At 38.3% G+C, this 18,747-nt stretch overlaps 1 protein-coding gene across 1 annotated transcript in view; it reads left to right on the top strand.

Moving 5' to 3' along the window:
* The window catches only part of mcf2lb (mcf.2 cell line derived transforming sequence-like b), a 49,499-nt gene that overhangs the window by 13,465 nt on the left and 17,287 nt on the right, over window positions 1–18,747 (top strand). The window contains exons 4-16 of the mRNA XM_036571486.1: window positions 216–306; window positions 2,571–2,690; window positions 3,969–4,085; window positions 5,358–5,507; window positions 6,918–7,042; window positions 8,094–8,208; window positions 8,319–8,438; window positions 10,686–10,877; window positions 11,791–11,982; window positions 14,869–15,025; window positions 16,508–16,572; window positions 17,167–17,246; window positions 18,397–18,463. Coding sequence (XP_036427379.1) covers window positions 216–306; window positions 2,571–2,690; window positions 3,969–4,085; window positions 5,358–5,507; window positions 6,918–7,042; window positions 8,094–8,208; window positions 8,319–8,438; window positions 10,686–10,877; window positions 11,791–11,982; window positions 14,869–15,025; window positions 16,508–16,572; window positions 17,167–17,246; window positions 18,397–18,463 — 1,591 coding nt within the window. The remainder of the gene's footprint in view (window positions 1–215; window positions 307–2,570; window positions 2,691–3,968; window positions 4,086–5,357; window positions 5,508–6,917; window positions 7,043–8,093; window positions 8,209–8,318; window positions 8,439–10,685; window positions 10,878–11,790; window positions 11,983–14,868; window positions 15,026–16,507; window positions 16,573–17,166; window positions 17,247–18,396; window positions 18,464–18,747) is intronic.

Below are 18,747 nucleotides of genomic sequence, written 5' to 3'. Positions count from 1 at the left end.
AAAGTAAGGAAAATTCAGTGTTACATGATATGGGCCCTTTAACGTCCGTAGTAATGTTAACTTTAATTTTATATGTTACGTTTTTCTCTCCAAGTCTTCTGCTCATCTACTGCACCTACGTCACCTTTTGCTGAACACAAAAGCTCCTGTGTGTGTAAAGAATGCATAGTGTTAAAAAGTCTGAATAATATATGTGTGTTTCATGTTTCCTCCAGTTTGAGTGCAGCAGGGGTGGGTTTTATCCTGGTGATTGACAGGCGTCAGGACCGGTGGGCCTGCATGAAGGGAACGCTACTCCGTATCTCGGTGAGTGTGTATATTTGTATTATTTAACCACCACCAGTGATAATCAGTGACACAGAAGCACCACATGTGATGTATTTGGATGTAACCTCAAAGAGTACCCCACCCCTTTTAAGCTAGCAGCGTCAATGGACAGCTCGACGCGCTTATGCTAACTGCTAATTCTGTTACGTCAACTAACAGACACTCATGTTGGCTATCACTGCACGGGGGGAAGAGGGAGAACAGTTGTGCTTTCTTGGACTCATGGCCACAGATGGCTGTGAGGACCAAGCTGCGGGGATGGCTGTGGGGGTCAATGCTTAGACATGTTCACCAATTGGAAACAGTGTTGGCGATAACATGGTACAAAGTAACGTATTACTGTAAAGCAGTTATCTTTTCCTATAATTAAGTAGAGTAACACAGTGTAACACATTGCAATCAAATTACATTCACATAACAGACCCCAACAGAGAAATACTGATTATAAACAATGCATATATGTCATACATTTCCTCTATATAGATTATCTGTGCCTGTTCCTCTATGTAATATGCGCACGACTGTGCTACCTGCAACAGCTGGTTTTGTGTCTTTGATAGAATGTGAGCAGAGCGGCTCTGTAAACTCTGTCGAAGCATCACGCTAATATGAAACTGATGGATAAAGATCCTAATGGTGACCCAACCTCAACTAGCTAAACAGTACTTAGCTCAGATGTGCATCTGTGTTTAGCTGTGAGTGTCCTGTGTTTGGGCAGAAGCTTGATCAAGTCTGGCCTGTTTATAGGTTGGGTTGATCGCTTCTTCATCATTAAGATTTTAATCCATACCCCCCCACAAAAAACTCCTCCCAAACTGTACCATAACGCACATATTTAGCTGTGCCACTATAGTCTATTTGTTATCTGTAGCTGTGTTCACTACCAAAAGTAGCTAGCAACGTAACTACCTAAACAGAAAAATAATACTTAGCCTAGATGTCCATCTATGTTTAGCTGTGTCATTTGTATGGACAAAAGCTTGATCCAGTCTGGCCTAGTTAAGGTATGTCGCTAGCAACTTTTGTAACTGAGACAGCTAGAGATAACAAGCAAGGCTTGCTAGAGTACAGCGGCACAGCTGAGTATTGTAGGTCGAAATAGAAGAAGACGAGGAAAACATAGCGCATATAGGTGACACTTCAGTAACAGGCTAACCCAACTAGTGACTCTGGGAGGTGGTAATGTGGGAGGACACAACATACAAGGAGGGTGGACACTTCTAACCAGTAGTTACAAAACAAAGCCCACCCTCTGACACAATTACTCTAATAAACACAACTACAATGACAACTAAACCACACAACAACAACAACAGCAGCAGCAGTATCTGTTTAACCTGGGAGCTTGGCACCTCCCACGAGCTGCTTTGCATGGCCACCCACCTAAGTTCCTCACAGCAGGGTGGCCCATGGTGGACTCCACGTTATCAGTTTGGAAGGTGTTTTTTTGGGGGAGGGATTTTAACGCAGTTTTTCATGGCCAGTTCCATTTCACGTGATGCAGCCAAGCTAAGGCTAGCATGTGCTTCCTTGGAGACGTAAGGAGCCCCACTGCATCTTTCAAACCGCCACTATCACAACATCAGTGGACAGCTCAACACGCTTGGAGGAGAACGCTAACTGTCAATTCTGCTATGCCATCTAACAAACGCACCAGTTCAGTGGATTAGCTCAGCGTTACTGTGTTGGGCTAACTTCTAATTCTGTTATGTCAGCTGACAGACGCTTTCATTGGCTGAGTGCTTACATTGTAGCATTGTTCTGAGACCTGAGAGAACAAGGACAGTTATGCTTGGACTGCTGGCCACAACTGGCCAAGCTAGCTCGACGTGGGTTTTACGGTTTGTTGGAGCTTTCATGTCTCTTCAGTGTTGTAAGGCCACTCCAATGTGCACTCACACTCTTAGACTTCTCTCCTACAGAATAAAGCTAGTGCTTTGCTTCTTGTTCACATATAGCCTATCAGCAGTGAGGACAGGAAAGAGGTTCCTGATGCAATCTGAAATTTTCTTCATAAAATAAAATACATTTTTAGTTTCTGAATACAGTCGTCAAATCATTTTGATTCCTCAGAGTGTGTTTGTAAGTGATAGCTATCGGCATGTAAAGACAGTTTAGACGCAAAACTCTTAATCAAATCTATTACATCAGCTGTAATTGCATTAGTGTGCCATTTCCTGTCATCTATCAGGAACAGCTATGAGTTGCCCACCCAAGTTACTACATGCGTATGTTTTGTATAGGGTCACTTCCCAGGGAACCTGCGGCTGGTTCTGGTGCTGCGGCCCAGCGCTCTCTTCCAGCGCACTCTTTCGGACGTCCTCTTCAAACTCCACAGAGACGACTTCAAGATGAAGGTGCCGGTAAGTGCGCTTCTGTACATTTTGTGTATTTGTGCATTTTCAAATCCTGACCAAAAAAAAGAGGCTAACCAACAGGGTCTGACTTTGTACAGTGCTTTTAAACAAAAGCTCCATGTTTCACTTTAAACTAAAATAGCAAAACTATTTATTTTAGGTCACTGAGATTAAATTAGGAGGGTTAAGATTAGAAATTATTATTACATATAGATACTTAAATAGCATTGCTATTGTGCAAAAAAAAAAAAAAAAATCCATCACCATTTTTTGCATTATTTAAAAAGTTACCATTTACATTGTGTTAAAATTTCATGATGAATGGACCAACAGAAATAGTCCAAAATTATTTGGAAGGAAATTTTGTTACATTAACTTCCATTATATGTAAAGAATGTTTTTCCTTCTCCTGTAAAGTTACCATTTTGGAGATACAGCGATGATGTATATTGATGTAGGATGAGCAATATGAAACAAAGAAAGAACAAGATCAAAAACTATCAGAGCTAACAGTAACTAAAATTAATATACAGGGAGTATTTCATAAAGCAGGATTTCTCAGTTAGCCTGATAACTTAGGCCAACAAAACGAGCGTGTCGCCATCTTTCCCACCAGCCCGTGGTGAGTGCTTCTCTCTTTATCACAAACATTTGTGTTCATTTGTGTTATTTGCTTTAAATGTGCAAATAAATCAGGCCACACAAGTCTATCCAATAGGAGAAGTGTTAAAGAACATTCCCATTGGATGGACCTCAACTTTTGGCTTAAGTTATCCAGCTTAGTGGGAAATGCTGCTCTGTGAACTACCCCCCAGGGCTACCAATGAACAAACGATGCCAAGCAAGGAGCTAGACAAAGACATGAGGTATATATGCTGGGAAAAAACAAACCTGAAACACCTGGGAACAATTACAGAGCAGGGTTACAGACAAGACACAGGTGAGTGGCATGACAAAAGGGCAGAGCAAGGGAGGAGCAGGAAACCCACATGGCCGGAGGCACAAGTGAAGCGGTTAAAAAGTTAATGTACATATATACTACATATATAATACGTTGGGGACCTGTTATTACATTTAAGTCCTTCATACTTCTTTCTCTTTTTCAGCCTGGCTAGTTATGTGAAACCTATGAAACTGCACATGATTAGCATCATATAAGAATAATTTCATATCTTTATAAAATTGCGTTTATAAGCAGTGATCCCAAACTTTTGAACAGTAGTGAAATGTGACTTGTAGAAAGCCGTGTGTGTGTGTGTGTGTGTGTGTGTGTGTGTGTTGTAGGTGATCATGCTGAGCTCAGTGGCTGAGCTGCATACTTATATAGAGCAGAGTCAGCTGACTCAAGAACTGGGAGGCACTCAGCAATACTGCCATAAGACCTGGATCTCCCACCGCACAGTGAGAACCTGCACCCAACACAGGCAGCACAACACAACCACAATGCAGCCATAGCACAATAACATAACTCAACACAACCACATCACAGCCATAGCACAACACAACATAGCTACAACACAGCCCTAACACAGTACTGCAACACAGCCATAACACAGTAACATGGCCACAACACAGCCATAATACAGTAACGCAACACAACACAGCCATAGCAAAGTAACACAACACAACACAAAACAGCCATAACACAATAACACAACACAACCACAACATAGCTATAGCACAAAATGACGTGACCCAGCTGTAACACAGTAACACAACACAGCCATAACACAATAACACAACCACAACACAGCTGTAACACAGTAACACAACACAACACAGCCATAATCCAGTAACGCAACACAACCACAACACAGCCATAACACAGTAACACAACAGAACCACATCACAGCTATGGCACAACACGATGTGACACAACTATAACTCAGTAACACAACACAACACAGCCATAACACAGTAACGCAACACAACTCAGCCCTAATACAGTAATGCAACACAACCACAACACAGCCATAACACAGTAACACAACACAACCACATCACAGCTATAGCACAACACGGTGTGATACAACTATAACACAGTAACACAACACAGCCACAATACAGTAACGCAACACAACTCAGCGCTAATACAGTAATGCAACACAACCACAACACAGCCATAACACAGTGACACAACACATCCACAACACAGTAACACAGCACAGGCACAACACAGTAAAACAACACAATGCAACAACGAAACACCAAAACTGCCCTTTACTTTTCTGTAAAACCCCATTTCTTTTTTCTGCAACAAAACAACCGTAATTATGGCAAATGGTTCACTTCTGCTAACACCTGGAACATCTGTAGAAGATAGGTGGAAGTATTTTCCCCTCACAAGTTATCTAGTGGGAGCCAGAATGCTTTTCTGTCCCACTTTAAACAAAATATACACAACCACCACACCATACAATTGGTAACTGTTCAAAGCACACCATATTTCAGTCATCTGACCTCATAAACTATGGGCTTGTTATTCAGTTATTAATGTTACAACTTATTATTAAGTATGACACTTATATAATAAGTTGTGGTTATGAGACTGAGCAATGTAAGTCAGGATCTGCTGAACAGTTGAAGGGCTTAGCACTCAGCCTGACTTAGTGTTTTCATACTCAAACCCTGAGGGCATTATTAGCATTAGCATGTCTGTGTCTGTGTCTAAAGGACATAGAAGGCTTTGCTGTCTTAGTGAAGAGGATGGCGCAGAGACTGCAGGCTTTTGGCAGGGAACTGGCGGAGACGGATCTGCCGAACTCCCCCCTAGCAACCAGCAATCTGCTCAACACACACTGCAGCAAGAGAGACAACATGAAGGTAAGCTCGAACGCTCAGCCAAAAATGTCCATTCACTCTCGCAATACCTTGGCAGTGTCATTCAGTGCCAAGTTGTAACACCTGAAATGAAATTGACCTGAAGTGCGATGTTGGACAAGCTTTGCTGAATGCTGGCAAAAATCCTATTGAACCTCATTCATTCAATCCCATACAATGGGTGATTGTAGCACCCAACACCCAGCTTATTTCAAGGCTAGCTAGACAGGGACTTCATAGTAAGCTTGCTCATAAGCTCAAGATTATATTATATTTTTTAAGAAATAATTGACATTGTTTTGAGGCCCTCATTTATAACATTGTTATGAAGCATCAATCCCAAGTAATTAAATGTATTAAGGACATCAACATTTTTCAAAGAGCTAATGTATTTTCCTTTTATATTGAACTTATACGTTTAGTTACTTGGGAAAGATGCTGTTAGGAAGCTTTATTTCTAAGTAATTCAACATATTACACTGCAAAAATGGGATCTTGTCAAGTAAAATGATCTTAAATATGGTCAATAAATCTAATATGTCTCCTGTTGAGATTATTTACCTTATTAACTAGACATTAACTAGACATTTTTACTTATTTTTTTGATTTTATTAAGTAAAATTATCTCACTATTTTGGCAGATAGTTTTGCTTGTTTTAAGAAATGTTCTCGAAACCAGCAAAATTATCTGCCAGTATAGTGAGATCATTTTACTTAATAAAATTACTTAAAACAAGTAATACATTTCTAGAAATAAGATAGAACATCTTATAATAATAATAATAATAATTGCACAACCATCTCAAAATGGGAAATATTAGATATACTGACCAGATTTAAGATCATTTCACTTGACAAGACACTATTTTTTAAAGTGTAGGGTTGATGCAAGTACTTTCTCTTACAGACAGGATTTTTGTACAGGAGTATGTATATTGGTACATATGGGAAAAAAATGTATGAGAATAATAATTTAAGTCTAAAGGCATCAAAACTGATATACTGTGATTTTACTTTGGTCATATAAGTTCATTCACCTGGGAACAACGCTTTATAAAAGTGTTGGCCTTATAGTTTAAGAGTCTTTATGTCAATACAATGCCAGTTACTCCATACAACATATGCCATCTTGCAGTTGCTAACATAAAAGTCCTGCTATATAAATACAGTATTCACCGTTTATGTATGTGTTATGAAGTTCCTATGTATGTAACCTTCACATAAAGTGGTACCCTCAAATAGTATTTGTTTTGGGGGGGGGTGGCGGTGTAAGGTAGTGTCATTAGATGTAGCACAGTATGGTAAAAATTAAGCATTTGCAGTTGAATCATCTCCTACAGAGACTTTGTATATCTTACCATTTTTTGTTGGAATCTAAAGATTTCTACATCCATTTGTCTCTAATCATCACAGGAGGAGATTGCAGGAGCTCTAGGACAGGGACGTAAGATCTTGGAGAACATTCGGGAGCCGGTACGCAGGGACCCAGACAGCAGCCTGAACCCAGACCAGCTGGAGAACCTGGCCACTGTCCACAGGTCAATCTACAGCTTCAAATTTACTTCCTTACATTATTTACTTAGAATGTGGAACAACACATCATACACTTTATTAGACACTCCCACCTTGTTCTTCCAGCCACTGCTCACATTATGAAGTCCACTATATGCACCATCATTCACAAGGCTGGAACCACTGTATTCAATAATCATAAAAGCAATTTAATTGCAGGTAAATGTATGAAGTTATTTGAATATCATGCTACTCTACAGCTTCATAAATGTCAAGTAATCTGCTGGAAATGGTCAGAAATTTAGACTGGAATGATAAACAGAGCTGTACAGCAAACCTGACAGCAGTATTGAGGATTAAATTATAATAAAATGAACATCCAGAATGTCCATTAATGTCTAATTCTAAAATTTTATAATATTTCATGTTTTTATTAAATAAACATGACTAAAAGTGAATTCAGTTCATGAAGGCCTTGCTAATTAGCTGATGAGCTGAGTCAGGTGTGTTTAATGAAGCAGTGTGCTGAAGTCTGCAGTATTTTGGCCTGCGAGGACTGGAGCCTGACACATGTGCTGTAGAAGATGTGTTAACTTACTTTCACTTAAAAAATCAACAAAACTTGTAATTTGACCAGGGTTGTTGAAACGTTTGCAAACTATTGTGTTAATTTGTCTGGTATAAGCTTCAAATAAAGCATGTCTGCTTCAAGCTTCTGATGTCCGTGTTTAATCTAGAACATCAAAAAAAGGTTCATGTGAATTGCTGTCAGCTTAGCGCTAACATACTACTGAAATCCCATAGGGGTGCTAGAAATCAGCATTATTGTACAGATGGTTTTTCCTTGTTTTTGACATTTATGGCACAAACTGAAGACCTAACTCTTATAGTCAAGGTTCGGCACTGGCTACACTTTATGTAGTTATACAAGGGAGTGGTTTCTGATCATCTGACCAGTGTGTGGAGCCCTACACTAGGCCACATTTAACTTTAGAGGGACAGTTTTTGCCAGACATGAGCTACACAATTTGACATTTGTGCTTCTTTTCCTCATTTTTCTTCCTTTCTCTTTCTCAGGTTGTTGTCTCAGTTGAACGAGAGCTCAACTGCGTTTGATGACTTCTGGGTGCAGCATCACAATAAGCTGGAAATGTGTCTGAGACTGTGCCAATTCGAGCACAACTTTCAGCAGGTCTCGCCCAACCAATGCTGCTAAACCGCTGACTGCTAAAACATTATGTCACAATTGCACAACATCTGAGCTGAGCCGGCTGTAGTTAAGGCATTCTGTTTTCTTTGCAGGTGTGGGAGGAGCTAGAGCAAACAACCACTAGAGTGACGGCTTTCTCGCATGTAGGAATGAGCCCCACCCACACAGAACACCTCCTCAGAGAGCTGAGCAGCCAAGAAGAGAAAGCATGTGTACGTCTCCTCCCTCCACATACACGTGATCATGATTGACCCACTGTTAGATTTTGAGGGATGTTTAATGAGGTTTCAGGAGTGCTTGACCCACTCGTGTACTGGGGATGGGCATCGATTCCAAAAGAGTTGATTCTTTGACTCCAGAGTCAAAATGCTTGGAGGGGACTCTTCAGTACAAGTTTGTTTACCAGGCTTCAAACCTGTTTACCAAGTTTCCATTCCACCTTAAATGGTGCTGCAGTTACATTCTGACACCAGCAAACCACCATAGGTAAATGCTGCATCATTGATTTGAGGTGGAATGGAAAATTCTAAGGAGCTGATGAATAAAAAAGCCAACTTAATATCCAATTAACTGGTTCATTTTCAAAGAATTATGACTACAGTAAAGATCAGTACATCACTCTCAGAATGCACTTGTCCTGCGCGCTGCTCCCTTCAACAGCCTTACTATGTGAAATAAAGAATAATTAATCTCATAGTAAGACGTGTTCAGTTATAAGTGAGCCGTAATCACTTGTCAAGCTACATGATATTACCTGGTATAAGCTACGAATTTTCATCATATCACTATGATCTGCTGCTGTACTGGTTAAAGGCGCAGTGTGAAAGATTAGGTGGCATCTAGTGGCGAGGTTGCAGATTGCAACCAACTAAATACACTCCCTCACCCCTCCCATTCCAAGCGTGTAGTATAACCTACGGTGGACATAAGGTAGATTGGTACGCCAAATTGCCGGTCCAGCAGAAAACTTCGCCGTCACTCTGAAAACATTTGTCCCTCATCAGCAATTTCCGTCTGAGAAAGGCCACACTATTGTTTATCCTTGTTTTCTGCCATAGTCTACACCAATTTCGCTTTGCTTCTTCATGACTTTCATTTCTGGGCTACTGTAGAAACATGATGGCGCAACATGTTTTTTGATTGAGGCAATAGAGGCTTTAGGCGAAATACAACTAAAAACAAGTTGAATTAAATTAAATAAGTTTAGATTTAAATGCTTCAGCTTTTGTCAGTTGCAAAACTTTTTTTTAAATGTATTCCTAATGCACTGAACCTATTATAAATACTTCAGATGTTTTATGCAGGCAGCCATTGACCACAGATGGCATCACTGGGATTTGAACTTACAACCTCCTGGTGCTGGGGGAACCATTAGATGCTGTTAATTTAATGTTGTTGGCTGTTGTTTCCCTGGGGTTTTCTGCAAACTGACATTAAAATAATCATTTATTACTGTGAATTATCAGTCATCATCTGAATAGCTGAGTAGAAGTGTAGTTAATATTGTATATAAACACAGGAAAATAATTGGAAAATAAAGGAATTTATGAATGCAGCGATAGCTATGGTAGTAGTTCACTGGCAACGGTGCTGCCATGTTATTTGTCCCATGAAAGCACAGCAACCTTTCAACATCCTGCAAAATGTGTAGCAGTAATGTTAGCATTTTACCACCACTTAACCAAAAATTGTTGCCATAAACAGATCTTTAAAATCTAAGAATTGAATAATAACCCTATTAAATATTTAACCATTGTGATAATGTATGTTGAGGAAATAATCTATATATGAATATCTTATATGGGCAAAAACAAACTAAAATACACTTGAATTCTGATAATTAACAGCAGTTGCCAGTTTTTTTCACATATATATTTTATTGCTCTTTTTTACAAGATGAATTGTGTAATTTGACCTGTATTTTCCCAAACAGAACAAAAACCATATAAAATTTGTAGTAAGAGCATTTTCACTGTGGTATTGTACATGATAAATGAGGTAAGTGACTGCCTCATACAGTGCCCTCCACAAAATATTAGCACCCTGTGTAAACCTTGTAAACCTGAGCAAACAGGCTGTGAAAAAACATAATTTCTATGGTGTTCAGGTCAAGAGACTGGAATGGCCATGGCAAAACCTTGATTCTGTGGTCAGTGAACCACTTTTGCAATGATTTTGAGGTGTGTTTAGGATCATTGTCTTGCTGAAAGATCCAACCATGGCCCAGTTTAAGCTTCCTGGCTGAGGCAATCAGATTTTGATTTAATATCGGCTGGTACTCCATGATACCAGGTATCTGAAGTTGTCCAGGGCCTTTGGAAAAAACATGACTCTTTCAAATGGTTTAACATCTATAGTCTATGACTATGATAGTTCTAATAGAGAACCTCTTTTCTTTTCATTAGATCATTCTCATCATATCTCCTTCCGTTCTTTCCCCCTCTCTTTCTCCCCCGTAGGAGCTGCTGGACAGGTCAAGGGCCCTGGTTGTCGAGGGCGAGGGTTTGGTTGACAGCTGTGAGTTTGCTGATGACGGTGTGAAGGTGAGGTGTGATGAGCTGCGGAGAGCCGGAGAGAAACTCCCACAGCAGCTCCAAACCAAGAGAGATCTACTACTGCAGGCCATGGAGCTCCACCAGAGACTGCAGAGCGTGAGAGGCCTCACCACACACACACATAACCACACAATCATAATAAATATGCTTATATATTCCATACACTATCCACCGAATTTGGATGTAAACAAGTCTGCATTTTGAGCTCCTATCCATTATTTTATTTAAACTCCAATATGCTGTGGTAGGCACTAAAATAACAATAACTTTATTATGGGCCTGACTGTATATATATATATATATATATATATATATCACTGCTGTTGGAACAAAACCTCATATCTCCATTTGTGTTGTTTTGTCCTTTTTTTTTAACAGAATTTAAATAACCAGCTGCCCTTTACAACGTGCTAAAATTTCATGATGAATTGAGTTATTAAAAAGCTCTGAAATTGTTACATAAAATAAAAAGAAATGATAAAATATTTTAAAAATCTAGTTCCATTAACTTCCATTCAAAGATAGTGTTTATGAGTGTTTTTTTCCTTCTCCTGTAAAGTTACCATGGAGACATGAGGTTTTGTTCCGACAGCAGTGATACGTATATATCCCCGAATTAAAGTCTTTCATCAGATTAGGATGTAAATAATTTTTTTTTTTTTTTGGTACCACCCCAATATTTAATCAAAATAGTCGCTTATACTATATATATATATACAAAACGCTGTATCTCCAAAATAGTAACTTTACAGGAGGAGGAAAAAGCATACTAGTCAATTTGGGTCATTTCTTTTGGCCCATTCATCATGAAATTTACACACAGTTTAAACGACAACAGACATTTTCAAATTATGTAAAAAACTGAAAAACAACAAAAACGGAGATATGAGGTTTTCTTCTGACAGCAGCAATATCTATCTATCTATCTATCTATCTATCTATATATATATATATATATATATATATATATATATATATTCTCTTTCTTTTGTCCCTCTTGTTCTCTTAGGTGTGTAAATGGTGTGAAGATGGCATTTACTTGCTGGCCTCTCAGCCGCTTGACAGGTGTCAGTCACAGGAGGGGGCGGAGTCTGCATTGCAGGAGCTGGAGGGTTACCTAGAGACAGCCAATGAGAGGCAGGAGTGGGACATGGACGCGGTCTGGAGAGAGTATGAGAGTGTGCTGAATGAAGAGCTGAAGGTGAGGAGCCCTCATGACCATTTGTCAAGCTATATATCACCACCGTTGGCACAAAACCTCGCAACTCCTGTCCTGCAACTTTTGTTGTGTTTAATGTTTTACGTAATTTGGAAATTCCAGCTGCTGTTCTGACAGCAATGATATGTATAGGGCCATCTCTGCTTTGGGGCCCCAACCATACCCCTAACATTCATCATGAAGGAAAAATGCTGATTTCCAGTGGACATATGTAAGACCATTCAACACTAACTTTAATCAGGATAAAACAACCTGGATCAATAGTCATGTAAACCCATTGTTTGCTTTCTTGATTTTCACTTATGGCACGAGTTTTTGTATTTTGTTTGCCATCTTACTACAGTTAAGATTAGGCTAAATAAATTGGGGAAAGCTAGCAGGGGTAACTAGCAATGTCTGTGACAGTTTGCAAGTCATTAAGGTGACAGTAAGTGCTGGAAAAACAAACCTACCTGTATAAATATATATCATTTAAAAGGACAAATCTCCATCAATAATGTAATAATAAGTATAGGAATATTTTTATTTACAGAGCACTTTTCATCAGCTTAGAATGCTTTACAGACAGGTGATAAAGCTTAAAGGTACTAGAAGAAACTTTGAGTATTAATTTAAAAATCATATAAGACAATGGCACAGATCAAATTAAAAAGACAAACATTAAAGTTTTTTTTTATATTAAAGAATTTTAATAAAACATTAACTTAAAGAGATATGATTTCAAATATTTCTTAAAAGTGAGCCCTGAGCTTGACTGTCTAATAAAAGGTGGAATTGAGTTCCACAGTTTAGAAGCACAATAACTGAATCAGTCCATGTTATCTGTATTTTATGGAAGGTGTTTGCAGAAGGTCAGTATCTGCAGATCTAAGATCACATGCTAAAATATAAACAGGCACATGCTGTGAGGCAAGTAGTGCTTTAAGGTCATTTAGAGCCTTAAAAATTAGTAGCAGAACCTTAAAATTTATCCTAAAAGATACAGGTAGCCAGTTCTTTTTGTTTTCTTAGGAAGCCCAGTAAGAAGAGCATTACAGTGATGAATTCTGCTGTAACAAGTTTCTCTAAGATAGAAAAGGCTGAACTTTATCATTTGAGAAATATGGCTAAAAAGCTACTTTAGTGATTGTGTTTACCTACAGTATAAAACAGAGCTCAGAGTCTAAGATCACACCCAGGTTTCATACTTCAGGTTTGGTATGTGAAGCTGAAGAGCTGAGCTTCTCATAAAGCATTTTGAGGTCATGTTTGATATTTAATTATATATATGTATATATATATATATTTATATATATATTTTTGTATCGGAAAATAGAGATGCTTAATGTCTATATGTATCACAGTCAAAGCAATAATAATAAACCTTACTTGATATGCATTTCTCGTTATTAACATCAGCTTGTGCTGCAGGAACGATAAACAATTAAAACAGGCAGATTGTGCTGAGCACAGTGCTGTCAAAGTAGAAAAGCAAGCACTGATGATGAATTCCCTCATGTGGTGCGGTCAGCCGTACAAGAAGCCAACTGAACCAGGGGTCATTTGGAAGCGAACTGAGACCTGCAAGGTTTGGTGGACCGAGGTTCATTTGTTTAGTGTGGACCCGAGTACGGGTGGATCTGACAAAATAGATCGAACTAAAAAACTAAGATAACATTAAACTGCAGATTCTATCAAAGTTCAGCAAATCTGAATCTGAAAAGTAAAATCAGTAAAGAAATAAATAATAATAATGATAATAATAAAAAGAACTTAAATAATAAAACTAGAAAAGTGCAGAGTGATTGCGCAACTTAAGCAGTTCCCAGGTGGTTGTTAGGGTGTTGCCAAACAGTTACCATGGTATTTTAGGTGGGCACTAAGGTGTTGATAAGTGGTTGCTATAATATCCCAGGTGGTTACTAATGCGTTGCTAGGTGGTTGCTATGGTATCCCAGGTGGTTGCTGGGGTGTTGCTATGGTTAATAGGATGTTACTAATGGAATTATATCAACATGACATACTTTGGGTCCGCAAACTTTTGCTCCCCATTCATTCTTATTGGAAAAAATATTCTCATTTAACATTGATTGTATGACAACTGTACATCCGTTCACATCCATACAAGCACACCATTTCCAATAAGACTGAACATTCTGGAGTTGGACCAGCATCAGTATCTCAAAAACTACGGGACGAGTTAACGGTCAAAAACCTGACAGATAATAATAGAAATAAAAACTAGAAAAGTGCATTTCTTGAAAAAAAAATACAGAGTGATTGCGCAGCTTAAGCAGCTGCTAGGCCTGGTTTTAAGGATAATGCTGAACGGTTACGATGGTATTTTAGATTGCAAAGGTGTTGATAAGTGGTTGCAGTGGTATCCCAGATGGTTGCTAAGGTGGTTGCTAGGTGGTTGCTGCAGTATCCCAGGTGGTTGCTAGGGCGTTGCTAGGAGGTTACTATGGGTTCCCACGTGGTTACTCGTATGATACTAATGGAATTGTAACAACATGACACACCATTCATTCCTAAGGAAAAAAACAATTCCCATTTAACGATGACTGAAAACCATACATCCAATCAAAAAGCTGCGTACAAGCACACCATTCCCAATCAGGCCGAACATTCCGGTGTTGGAACACTGTCAATATCTCAAAAACTGTGAGCCAGTGGTCAAAACTCTGGCAGAAAAAATTTAAACAATAATAATAAAAAAAAATAATAAGAAGATACAGTTGGATAACAATAGTGCTGCACATTGTTTTGTAATGCGCAATCACTAATAATCACATCTTCATCTGACACGACTTGATTTGTAAACAAGGAGGCAAACGTCTATGTCTGTATGACCGTGAGGCTAACGTGTCTTCTCAACGTGTGTGACAGGAACAGGTAAAGCGAGTGTTTGAGAAGAGGACCATGCTGCAGGAGATGTTTGAGAAAAGGAGAGTCAGTCTGAAGAAGCTAGCCGCCAAGCAGACTCGTCCAGTCCAGCCAGTAGCCCCCACGCCTGAAGCTATCAAATCACCTCCTTCCTCTCCAGGTCAGTGCCTGTCTGACACAAGAGTTTTGGTCCTTCCTCAAGAACACATTTAAGAAAAAGATATTAGTGAATGAGGCCCAAAGTTATTAGCTGACATTTAAACCATGATAATTGGCCATAGTATTCTCGTCCAGGTGTGTTCAGCTGTCTGATGATGTAGCGTAATGCCTGGCCCACACTAGAGGATAATCGGGCTGATTTTGAGGCCAATTTGCTCCTCCCGACAAACGCAAAAGGCCTCCCGATATCAGGCTGTTTGTTTGAATCTGAAGTCACGTTAGTTTGCGAGAAATCCCGCGAGGCTTTGAGGATCGGAACTGTTGGTCAGGGCTCTTGTCTATGTGCGCGATCTGAAAGTGTGCGGTGTTTCATTCAGGGCAGATCGTTTGGTGTGGGGACTTTGATGACTAACAACGATCAAGGACAGAACATTGAAATTTACCGTTATGTGTGGGGTCTCTCACGTTTTCAACATAGGTTCGGAGGAAGCTTGTGTTTGTGTTGCATTGTGTTGTGTTTGGTAGCACGTGAATGGGGAGGTAAGTGGAATTGGTGGAAATATTGAAAGTTTTAAGTGAGTTGCATGATGTCTTACATTGTACAAAATACTGTTACTGAAATTGGTAACACTTTCTATGAATGTCGCCTTTGTAAGCATCTATAAACACATTTATAACATGTTATAATGTATTCATAAGGCATTATAAATGTGGTTATAAATATTTATAGAAAAGAATTACACTGAATTACACTTTATAGCCATGTTTATTATACATTATGAATTGTTTATATAATGCATTATAAATAGTGTTAATAACATGTTATAATGTCAGTGCCAAAGAAGTCAGTCCCAGCTTGGAGAGCGTAAAGTAAAGACAAATACCAAGCTAACGGTGGTGAACATTACCTTTCCCACATTGGGTAAAACACTGATGGCAGCTCTAGTTTAAACTCTGACATTTGAAGCCTGTAATGAGCTTTACTGTGTATGTTTTAGTGTTTCAGTAAATCCTTCAGTAAATACTTCAACTTGAAGCCTCACTCTTAACACTGGAGGAGGCTTTAGTACAGTACGCTTCACTTTACTTAGAGCGGACAAATACAACTTATGAGCTCTTATAATTTGTTATGATCAGTGCTTATAATGTATTAACAATTCATAAAGCATAATAAACACGGCTATAACATATAGTACATTTTAATATTTATAGCTATGTTTATAATGTCTTATGAATGCATTATAACATGTTATGAATGTATTTATAGATGCTTACAAAGGTGACATTCATAGAAAGTGTTACCCTGAAATTTAGGTTCACTGTGTCCAACCAGCCTACAGGTTCCCTTCATTCAAACAAAACAGCCCAGTCCGTTAAATGAACAATGACAGTCTCTTTCTACAGGCTTTGTTTCTGCAAAAGTAATATCTCTCTCTCATTCTCTCTCTCTATGTCTCTCTCTCTATGTCACTCTCTCTCTCAGCTCTTAGGAATCGTGAAAAGAGCTGTGCTAATAAAGACTCAGAGGGAAGCAGTAACAACAATGAAGTAAGACTTTTTAATATATTTTTTTGCACAGTTTTATTTGTTTACACCATTTATAATTTCTAGGTTCCATTAACAGGAAAAATTGACCAACAGAAATAATTCAAACTTACTTGTAATCCTGTTACACTTAATGAAGGACTACTTTTTAAAATAATTTTCTGTAAAGTTATTGTTTTAGGAATATATGTTTTTGTCACAGTAATGACTATAAAGAACTGTGTACTACTACACTCATCTGGTCAGTGGAGACATATTACACTAACTGAAACCCCCAAAAATGCTACAAAAAAACACAACAAGCTCACCTGTCAGTTTTGATTGGCTGTTGATGGGATTGGTTTAGATTTGAGTCACTAAGCAACAAAAACTACTAGACTACATTCAGATTCCAGTGGGAAAAAAACTCCAACTGGCCTGAAACTAGATTGGCAGGCGGGACATTTTTCTCAACTTTCTGTACCAACTGTCCACTCCAGCTGCCCCAAAATCTGCACACTAGGACCATCACAGAGTGTGACTGTGAATCAGGGCTGTAATCGGGGTAAAAGTCATAAAACAAATCCCGTCTTCAGTAGTGCTCCTCTCTGTGTGTAGGTGTGCTCTGAGCAGAACGGGGGGAGCAGCCGTACCGCCTCCGTGTCCGACGAGGAGGAAAACCTGGCTGTCCTTCGCAGGTCAGTCAGGAGCCTTAAACGTCAATATGATTTGATTTGATTACTTCAAGTATCATTTTATAAAATACTCTGCACAACTGTTACATGAGGAACTACTTACACAGTAGTGGAATAATGAGCAATGAAGATAAAATACACCAAGCTTTCTTTTAGACTTTTGTTATGGAAATTAATTCCCAACAGGTAAAGGAAAAAAAGGAGAAAAAAATTGCAGTCATTTGTTCTTTTTATCCTTATCTGTTTCTGGCAGAAATATGTCAAAATCAATTTGTTAATGATTGAAGTCAAATTTCTCAAAATTGCTTATTGTCTCTACATTTAGAGTTAAGATGAAATTATGACCTGCTGTGTCAAAAATAATAAGTTATTCTATTTCAAGAAAGTCAGTAACTATATCTCAATAATTAGTCGTAATATAGACACACTTAGTAATAATTTCAAGAAAATAAGTAGTTATTTCAGGATATTAATCAATATTTTTAAAAGTAAGTCATTACTTCAACATAAGTCAAATTTTTTTCAGAAAATAAGTCATTACTTCAAGATACTAAATCAATAGTGTGTCAATATTTAAATCATTATTTCAACATTTTATGTCACAATATTGAGAAAATAAGTCATTATTTTAATTACTTATAAATTAATTACTCATAAAATAAGTTAAAATCCTGAGAGAATAAGTGATCAGCCATTAATTTGACACAGTGAGTCAATAGTTTGAGAAAATGCATTATGTCAAGATACTAATTCCGTGTTTTAGGAAAATAAGTCAATATTTTTAGGAAATATGTTACAAATTGACATAAGTTAAAATCTTGAGAGAATAAATCATTATTTTAGGAAAGTCATTACTCAAGACATTATTTTGACACAGTAAGCAAAACTTTGTGAAAAGAAGTCATTATTTCAAGATACTAAGTCAAAATTTTGACTGTCATAGGCATTTTTTTTCTCCTCTATATGGCAGGAAAGGGCTTACATAGATGTATATATATGTGTAGATACACTATTAAAATTTATCAGAATTTAGTTTTTTAATGTTAAATTCAAATTCTAATGCTCCAAAATTGATACAGCTGAATTGCCAACTTCACACTAATGCATCAATGCACTTGTACACCCCTACTTACTGAGACTTGTGTGTTTGCAGGCATGTGATGAATGAGTTGCTGGAAACAGAGAGAGCATATGTGGAAGAACTGCTGTGTGTTCTACAGGTACAAAACCCTTAAGTCTCACACTTCAGCTCTGACTTTAAAAACAACACCTTTAATTATAAAAGTATTTATTATGTACTGAATTTATCTCACAATAGTAAAGGCAGAGAGTGCCAGAAGTCATTCAGGATCAGATGATATAGAACAGGGGTACTCCTGGTCCTAGAGATCTACCACTCTGGAGAGTTTAGAGCCAACACACCTGGCTCTAACATTCAGGTGTCTCTGAAGACCTTCATTACCTGGATCAGGTGTGCTAGATTAGGGTAGGAGCTAAACTCTAC

This window comes from Colossoma macropomum, unplaced genomic scaffold (genome assembly GCF_904425465.1).
Source record: "Colossoma macropomum unplaced genomic scaffold, Colossoma_macropomum, whole genome shotgun sequence".
In the NCBI taxonomy this organism is placed as follows: Eukaryota; Metazoa; Chordata; class Actinopteri; order Characiformes; family Serrasalmidae; genus Colossoma; species Colossoma macropomum.
The sequence above is the reverse complement of the archived record's forward strand: the minus strand, read 5'-3'. Positions and strand labels throughout refer to the sequence as shown.